At 38.5% G+C, this 9942-nt stretch overlaps 1 protein-coding gene across 1 annotated transcript in view; it reads left to right on the top strand.

The window, feature by feature from the left end:
- The first annotated feature begins 201 nt into the window (after positions 1 to 201).
- The window catches only part of RXFP1 (relaxin family peptide receptor 1), a 52612-nt gene continuing 42871 nt past the window's right edge, over positions 202 to 9942 (top strand). Inside the window, exons 1-2 of the mRNA XM_060247320.1 lie at positions 202 to 302; positions 7132 to 7287. Coding sequence (XP_060103303.1) covers positions 254 to 302; positions 7132 to 7287 — 205 coding nt within the window. The 5' untranslated portion in view covers positions 202 to 253. The remainder of the gene's footprint in view (positions 303 to 7131; positions 7288 to 9942) is intronic.

Genomic DNA, 9942 nt, shown 5'->3' with positions numbered 1-9942 from the left:
CCAGCAGAGATTGTCCGTTCTTTGAAACTTTGCACCAGATTCACCCCTCCTCTCTCTTTCTCTCTCTCTGTGTCATGGTTGGATAGTGTGTGCCTCTGTTCAGAGAGAGAGAGAGAGAAAGATTGCAAAGCAGAAAGACAGAAGAAAAGGACGTTACGGAAGCTTCCTATATACAATGTTTGACCAGAAATAGAAGCTGCTTGTATAAAATCTGGGGAACCGAGTTAATTTCCTCATTTCACTGCTGTGAGAGATGCCATCTAGCTGCTTGATCTACCTATTCTTAGTCACTGGAGTAAATTGTAAGTATGCTTACTGTGACTGAAAGAGGTAAAGTGCTAAATGATTTTTGTTCATCAACCTTTGTGATTTTTTAAAAAAGATTTGCTGCTAAATTCCTGGTATTTTGACACACTAACATTTCAGATGTCTCAGAAATGCGAATACTAGGTATCTTTGTCAATTGCTATTCTCTGAACGTCAACATCTAGCATGTTTTTAATGATGTGCAACTTTACACTCAGAACTCATGAATCCCAGCTCAGCTCTTACCAACACCCTTTCAGACAGCATATGGGGGACCATTCAGATATCAATTATATGCTTTCCTTAAGCTCCTAAATTTGATTGCACGGGTGTAGCTTTCAGTTCATTCTGCTTTCTAGAAGAATTTTTTTTATTGTTTCATTTAAATATTCTGTTTCAAATATGTATCTCCAGTTGTTTACAACTCTCATTGCAGGACTGATGTAATTCTACTGCTAGCAGTAAGAAGAAAGTACAGGTGAAGTTTCTGGCTGATCACTTTTGTATGATTTCAATAGCCATCTAACACGAGTTAAATGTTCCCTTACTGTGCAATCCTAACCGGAGTTACACATTTAGTTACACATTTCTAAGTCCACTGAAATAAACTGGCACAGAAAGATGCAACTGCTTAGGATTTCTGTGTAAGGAACATAAAACAAATATGTTCCATGATATTAATGTATTTTGGTTGGGGAAAAGACATATTTTTCCTTTGGGCTTATTTCAACTATAGCTGTAAATGTATACATGTATATTCAGAAGTTCTAAGGAACATGCATATCTACTCTACACAGCCCCAACAAATATCTAGTAAAGTTTGTTTATATATGCATCTCTTGTAAGATGTACCTTAGTCCCTCCTCTGGTTTTGTTGTGGTATCTTTGAATTACTGTAGCTGTATTCTGTAACAAGAGCTTCTGTTCCATGTACAGAAGGGATGTGTGGAGTGTGGTTTAGGAAAAAGGAGGGAGCTGTTCAAACAAATTTGGAAAGCAGGAAACACAAGTCACTCTTGCTTCCTCATTCTCCCACATCTTGTAATATCCAATTCAAGCATTTATTTATTTGAAATATTTATGTCCCACCTTTGACTTCAGTGGGATAATTATATATTTAAGTCTCTTCAGTCTTGGAAGATTTACTGAACTTGAAGAGAAATCTGTATGTGCCAGTAAATTTTGGAAGCAGATTCTTACCCTGACCAATACTTATGTTTCCCATGTCTCATCAGCTGCTGAAGTGATCTTTGAAATATTAATTGTTCTTAAATCTAATTATTGGGTTGGTCCCATGATCCATCAGAAGATGCTACTACTTGTAATTGATCTTCCCAGCTTTCTCATCCCCCATCAGCCATTTTTGACCCCTAGAATGTTTATTTATTGGCTTGTAGGACTCACATGGAGTAATAAGCATATAGACTGGGAGGCTGAAGCAGGAAGGGAAAAGTCAGTGAAATTCTTTCATGTCTCTTACATGTGTGGAACTTCACTGAGGGAAGAAGAAGATGGGAACAATTTTGCCCTCTTCACTCTCCCCACTGCAGCCTCTTAAGCCACAGTGCCATTACTCCACATGACAGCGAGACCCGCAGGAAGACAATCTCCAAGGGTCAGAAATAGGTGCTGGAGGGAGGGGAAAGGCAGGAAGACTACAGTCATTGCACCGGATCTAACCCATTCAGTTTTCAGAGAGAGAGAGAGTCAAGCATTTAGGATCAGGGACATTTCCTGCTGGAAACTGGGAAATGGAAACTTCCTTACAATATAATCCCATATAGAGTTACTCCAGCCTAAGCTCACTGATTTACATGGAGTTCTACTAGACTAACTCTGTGTAAGATTGCACTGTCAGACAAATTTCCTGTTTATAATATGCTAGATTTTAAATGAACCAGGTTGCTTGGAGGATAGAAAGGATAATCATCTATGTGATTAAAAGGACTTTGGTAATCAAGGCTGCCTTCCAAATTTTAAACCTTTGTCATGTGCATGCTTGGGGCACCATGCTATTCAGAATAAAAGCAATACATTAAAACAAAAGTTAATGGCATGTACAGGTTTCCTCTCAATTTTAGTAAATGCTTTGAAATTGCTAGGGATACAGCTAGGGTCAAGCAACTTGAAACTGAGGAAGGACAAGAGAAAGACAGCAAAGTATGTTTTAAATATTAAAATGTTATGTACGTGATAGTGTTGATAATAAAAAATTGTACATTATGGGAGCAGCAAAAATGTAACATGCACCACTGATCCAATGAAATTCAGTAATCAAATTTCATAATCACATCCCATTTCACAGTTGTTGTTCTAAAAATAAAATGGAAGAGGAGAATGATGTTGTAAGCTGCTTTGGTTTTTTACTGGAAGAAAAACAGGGAATGAATGAATGAATGAATGAATGAATGAATGAAGCTTTGGTAGTCTATAAGCAGTTTATAAGTCTATAAACCGTAACTATAACTTCAATTTATTCCTTAGACCTAAAAAAAACTGAAGAGTGTCTATGACATTAGTACAAGTCATGCAGTACTGCAGAATGGAAATCAAGTAACTGATAGAAAGGTTTTAAGCTGAAGCCAAAACATGCTTACATGTGCGAAAATATGGGCAGTAACAAATTATTATGCTTTAATAATGTTATTTAAACTGTGAGGAAAATACCATTGATAAATACTTGGAACATTTTAAAAAAAAAACCCAGATGGGATTCATTAGCTCTACTATCTAATTTGGTTCAAGACTTGGCATTTTTCCTGTGAAAAATGTGACCTAAATTGGCTGAATTCCTAAAGCCTGGTTCGTTTGACCTGACTGGCTCCCTATTTCTTGGACTAAGCCACCCATTCTCTAGCAGCTTGATTGTTTGTGTGCTTTGAATTCTTAAACAGCAGGAGCTTCAACCCTACCTCCTCATCCCTAAGTGCTATTAACAAATTTGAATGCATATGACACACATGAAGCTGCCTTATACTGAATCAGACTATTGGTCCATCAGATCCAGGGCTTTTTTTGAGCAGGAATGCACAGGAAGGCAGTTCCGGCTGACTTGGCATCAGAGGGTGTGGCCTAATATGCAAATGAGCTTCTGCTGGACTTTTTCTACAAAAAAGCCCTATGCTAAACAATGGTGATGTCAGAGTGTGTGGCCTAATATGAAAATGAGTTCCTGCTGGGCTTTTTCTACAAAAAAGACCCTGATCAGATCAATATTGTCTGCTCAGACTAGGGTTGCCAGGTCTGTGCTGGAATATATCTGGAGACTTTAGGGGTAGATCCAGGAGAGAGTGGAGTTTGGGGAAGGGTGGGGCCTCAACATGTTACAATGTCATACAGTCTACCCTTCAAAGCAGCCATTTTATCCAGGGAGCTGATCTCTGCCAGCTGGAGATCAGCTGTAAAAGTGGAAGATCTCCAGGCCCCACCTGGAGGCTGGCAACCTTAGATAAGACTGGCAGCAGCTCTCCAGGATCTCAGGCAGAGGCCTTTCACATCACCCTAGTACTTGGCCCTTTTAGCTGGAGATGCCGTGGATTGAACTTTGGACGTTCTGCATGCTAAGCAGATGCTCAACCACTGAGCCACAGCTCCTCCCTTGTGCCTAGCAAGTTGTGTTTTTTTTTAAAAAAAAACCTTCCTAATTCCTCTTAGATTATCATTTGTGGTATAAAGTAACCCTATATTTTCACCACTTCGAGGAGGTTTTGGAGCAATTCATAGCAAACCAGGGAAAACCAAGAAAGTGGACTATCAGAGGGCAATAGCATGAAGATGGTACAAAAAAAAAACTATTACTCTTATTTGTCAAACCTATGCTCAATGTTTCTTAGTCACACAGCAATGCAAGAGTTATATTTCAAAAGTCTACTTTGGTTACATAAGAATGCATCTAAAATATCTCTAAACCAGGGATGATCAAACCGTGGCTCAGGAGCTACATGCATATGTGGCAGCTCCTGGAGGTCAAGGAGGAACTTAATGCAAGCTTACTCTCAAGTAAGTGTTTTTGGCATCAGGACCTCAGTCAGCCTCTGAGCACTGACCCATAGGTAGGTGACTATTTCCACCATGTGCAAAGTGGGGAAGGAGAGGGAAATAGGCAGGCTTCTCCACCACAGAGGTCACCCAGATATCTAGAATGGGGAAAGAGAGCGCAAGAGCTGAGGGAGGGATGGAATTAAAGAGAGTGATGCAGGATTCTCCCTTAGTTTCATAGCTCTTGTAGGAACTGTATTTAATAACTTTGGTGTCAAGGCAAAGAGAGATACATAATGATGCAAATAGTGGTCAGTGATTTATATGGTGCGTGTGTGTTTCCTTCTTCCACTGGTGCAAAAAAATCATTCCCTAACCTTTCCCTATACTGGTCTAATGTGGTCTGTTATTCTCAGCTATTTTTGTTTAAAGTCTCTTTCTAACATGGTCGTGTTGTAAAGTGAACACATATGTATTTTATCTTTCTGTGCAAAGAAAGTATTAAGATTTTTAATAAAGACATGTGTGTAATATTTGTTCACATCTTGCAGCTCTCAAACATCTGACATTTATTCTATGGGGCTCTTATATTAAGCAAGTTTGGCCACCCCTGTTAAAAGAACATAGAAGGAATAGGGAAATGAAGGTCCACTTCACTTTCAAAATTGTATGGCAGGAATGCTGTTTTAGTTGACCGGTTTATACAGCATTGTTTTATGCAGAACAGCAAAGTAATTATGAAAACTGGGGTCAGTAGGAAAGAAGTAAAGGAACTAAGAATAAAATCAGTGATGGGGTGGGACTTTCGACTAGGCCTGCAGCCAGGGGGTATTTGGGGACAGTTTGTTAGTGCTGATACTGCAGGAGAAACTAGAGCCTTCTCCCTCTTCTTGCAGTACAGAATCCCCATTGACAAAGATGCATCTCTTGGTAAAAACATGCCTTTTTGGTTTGGTGTGTACATGCTCTAAAAGTCAAGATGGGATAGGGTGCTGGAAGTAAAAAATTACCAGGGAACTTGGTTTTTTTATATGTATTGGATGTTGATAATGAGCAGAACTCAAATTAATGGCATTTGGATAAAGATGAGGAAAGTTGGGTAGATCCATGATTTGTTTGGGGTTGAAGTACCATACCAGCTGTAAGTAAAATGTTCAATTTATTATCATCCTGCTTAAATGCCTCACTTTCCTTCAATTTATTTTAATGATACATTTACAGGTGGCAATATATATAATTGTGAGCATGACCAAATCTGAAGATACTTACATCCAGAGACTGGAGCCACGAACAGACAAGACAGAGCTTTCTACAAACCTGAAAAAGCTCCAGGTTTTCAGAAAAATCTGAAATCTTTAATAAAAACAGAGTTCTCAATAAAAGCAATCTCTATAACTTCAAGGAACAAATGCCCTCTCAGTGGTCATTGCATGGGTTGCTAAGCAACCACAACAGTATTGCCAGCCTACTGTTCAACAACAGCTATGGAATGAAAGCCAGTGTGGTGTAGTGGTTAGAATTTAAGATTAGGATCTGGGAGACACAGTTTCAAATCACCATTCTGATATGAAAGTTCACTTGGTGACCTTGGGCTAGTTACACATTCTCAGCCAAAAATATCTCACGGGGTTGTTTTATGGATAAAACGGAGGAGAGAAGAATTTAAGCTGCTGTGGGTCCTCACTGTGGATTAAGGTGGGGTGTAAATGAAGCAAATAAATAAAAAAGTAGTCAAATGTGGGGGGGAGACAATGGTAGGTTGGCTGGTGAGTGAGAAGGAAGCAGGGAGAAGCTGTGGTGGTTTCCAAGGAATGAAAAGAGGAAATAATTGGAAAGGAGAAAATAAAATCCCCTGCAATTCTCTCTGCATGTTACAGCTGATATTTTATAGTTTTTCCTAGTGATTGCCTCTGAATTAAGTACAATTGATTGAACACATGGTATGTTGTCATTTATAAAATAACCTCACTGTACCCTATTACTTGAAAATAATGTTGATAAACCTTATTGGAGAAAAAGCAAGATTTTTCTGATTGGTTTTTTCATGCTTCCTTGCATCAAATGTAACTTTATGGATGAGGAACAAAAGATGCTTCTCTATAAATATTTGTTCTCTCTTCTGTTTATGATCTTAACTAATGGACCTCATTGCTATTCATTTTTCTTAACAGTTTAAATTGTCTGGTCTTTTAATGCATTTTTTAAAAAAGACTGCCTCCTTATATAGATAACACACCAGAAATTCCACACCAGAACAAGTAATCTGAAATTTATGATGTTTGGGTGAATTGTGTTTGCTAGGTTACCAATTACAGCTGCCAATCAACAAACTAGATTAACGACAGCCAAGTGGGAACCCCACAAGTTGTGGGCCACAATTTACCTACAAAGGTTCCATATAGTCAGTAAAATTAAGGTCAGACTATTAGATTCTACATAATAATTTACTTAATCTAAACACAGGTTCAAGTACTTGAAGCAGTTGCTTGAAAGAGGCAAATTTTCCTGTTTCTGAACTCACAAAAGGGAATATTTCACGAATATTTAGGAAATCACAATCCCACGTCTATATGTTTCTATCAAGGCAAAAAGTCTTGCAAAGGGATACTTAAATGCTAGTTTCTGAGAGAATCTAGTTAAACTTCTAAACTTGGTCGGAATGGCAAGGGAGGGCAAATTACTACAAATTCTGTACAGGGAATTAATAAAACAGATTAATTTAAAACAAGCTGGCAGTAGTATGCCTCTAATTCAATTATTTAAACAATTCAGTAAAGAAACATAAATGTTGGAAATCTTTTTTTAATGCATAGTATCTTTTCCCCTTCCCCTCCCCTCTTTCTTTAGTTATTCTTGCAACTTCTAGAAGCCCTGATTTTGGCGATGGTATGACATGTCCTCTTGGCTATTTCCCTTGTGGGAACACTACAAAGTGTTTGCCTCAGTTTCTCCACTGCAATGGCCAAGATGACTGTGGGAATCAAGCAGATGAAGAAAACTGTGGTATGTTAACAAAGACCTTGGTACTGCATCATAATTCATGTTTTATAAGAACCATTTGGGCAGGCAATTTTCTGATGGTGTTTGATCAGTATGACTGTAAAACCAGTTCATCAGCTTCTTGCTTAGAAGAAAAGTAAACTGTTTTTACTTATTTTATATCTTTTGTATTTATTTAGTAGTATCACTTATTATACAGGCGACTTATAATACCATTCTGAGCAGAGTTACACCTCTTAGGACTGAAGTCTTACTTTCCTGGAAATTATCTTTACTGATTAAAGTGGGACTTAATTCCAAGTAGACCTGCTTAGGATTGTTCCCTAAAGACAATAACAAAACTGTTCACCATAATGGAATAGGGGCTATGAAACTAATAGAAACTATAAGCCTACTTATGGATATACTTATCTTTTTGTAAACACACACTGTTGTGCCTCCACTGGTTGCCAATGTCTATCTGTTTCTGAGCCCAGTTCAGTTTGCTCATTATCACCTCTGAAGCCCTTCCTGGCCTGTGCCCCTTGAATCAAATCTCAAACCAAATCTCCATACCAGTTCTGCACTAGACATTCTACATTTGAATCATGGAATCATAGAAACCAACTCTATGAGTTTATGATTCTATTATTCTAGTGTAGAAAATCAGTTTGAGGACAGGGCTGAACTAGGATTAAAGGTCTAGTGACAGTTATGCTCTTCCAACAGTCTTTTCCTGGTGATTCATGTCCTTGCACCTTTTACTATTCTGGTAGCTGCCTTAAATTTATGGTGATAAGGCAGGTTATAAATATTTTAAATAAATAAAACAGAAAATGATGTGATTTCAGAAACAAGGGACATGATATTTGCTATTAAAATATACATTAAGGTTCATTGATTTCTCAGGTACTCACTCATGAATAAGTCAGTGCAGAACTACGGCCACCAATACTTCCACATGTTGAAAAACTCCTTGCAGAAGTACATGGCATTCAAATAACTCAGTGCAAGGATATCCATCTAAAAAAAGGGAATGTGTCAATCCAAATATAAATTTTAAAATTTAATTATAGAGAAGATAATGTCCTGAATCGTATTAAAGGCAATTTAGGATCAGCTGTAATGCATTTTAAGGAGTTGCAGTTTTCTGAGAGTTTTGTCTTGGTTTGTTCGTCTTTTATTTAGGATACAGAAAACACTGAAAAGATGTATTGCAGATGGCTCAGGCTTACAAACGTTTATAACCTTGTTTCTGGAATGCATGCATGTGACTGGAATGGTAAATGATAACAGTACAAAATTTCCCTCTAGTCAGGTAAAAATATCGCACTGAGTATCTTTAGCTCTACTCTGTCTGGACCTATTTTGCAAGTAGACATCCAATAAATGGAACCAATAATTTTAGCCTCATTCTTCTTTATTGTGAGGTAGTCTTGCATTGCATCCCAACCTGTACATTTATGCCTATTTGGGCTTCTTCATACATTTGAAGTATTTAATTTAATTTTTAGATTTATATTCCACACTTTCCTGCAAGCGGGCTCAGGGCGGCTTACAACAAAAATTTAACACACCTACAGATTAAAATATAAAAACATCATAAAAGCATACAGTATAAAACTCTAAGGGCAGCTAGTCCCCCCAACTTGTTCATTGAAAAGATTGCACTTTCATACAGCTGTCTCTTTGCTTAGTTGGAACCCTGGTTTTTCAGGGTTCGGAGAGAGAGTGCCAGAGAGAACATGTGACAGCCTGAGGGAAGCAGAAGAAACTGCCTTCCCTTCCCTATTCTGAGAACACTGGGAACTGTAGACACGGAAGAGAAAGGTAGTGGAAGGCTGGACCCCTACTGCAGGGTGGGGGAAACCTCACAGACATATTCAGAGGAAATGTCTGAATTTGAATTTGTAATTATTTTTAATTTTTATTCTTAAACACCCTGCACTTTAAATATAGGACAGAAACCAAACCCGTGTTTATTACAGATGACAAGCTCAAGGACTGATGCATATATTATGGATTGCATAGCTTGACTATGTGTGTGGATCACACTCACACACACACACTAACTAATGCACTTTCAATCCACTTTCAGTGCACTTTTCAACTGAATTTTAGTGTATGAACTGGCAAAATCCAAAAGTAAATTGAAACTGCATTACTTAGTATGTGTGATCGCAGCCTGGGGGTCCCCATCCTATGGAAAAGCCACACATGAAGTCCGACTTCTCAGATCCCATTTTCCTGATGTCTGATTCTGTTCTGGAATTTGACACACAAGGAAAAGGAGTTTCAGTCTCCCCCACCCTATCATTTTCTCACCTATTGTAGAAACTCACAAGTTCCTTCAATTCACTTGGGTTCCCCCATTGGACCAAACAGCATCCTCTGTGACCAATTTAGGTTAGAGTTGACAACCTCCAAGCTCCACCTGGAGATCTCTTCAAATTACAACTGATTCCCAGGTGACAGTTTCCGTGAGAAAATGGCAGCTTTGGAGGGGGAAACTCTATTGCAGTATACTCTGCCAAAGTCTCTCCTCTCCCCAAATCCCATCTTCCACAGGCTTCAATCCCTCCCTTATTCCTTCATTCTCCAGGCCAGTTTGGCCAGGGATCCTGGAGGGTTTTTACCATCTTCTGGGCATGGAACAGGGGTTACTGGGTTTGTGAATTT

This window comes from Heteronotia binoei, chromosome 9 (genome assembly GCF_032191835.1).
Source record: "Heteronotia binoei isolate CCM8104 ecotype False Entrance Well chromosome 9, APGP_CSIRO_Hbin_v1, whole genome shotgun sequence".
Lineage (NCBI taxonomy): Eukaryota > Metazoa > Chordata > Lepidosauria > Squamata > Gekkonidae > Heteronotia > Heteronotia binoei.
This window is presented reverse-complemented; position numbering and strand designations above follow the sequence as displayed.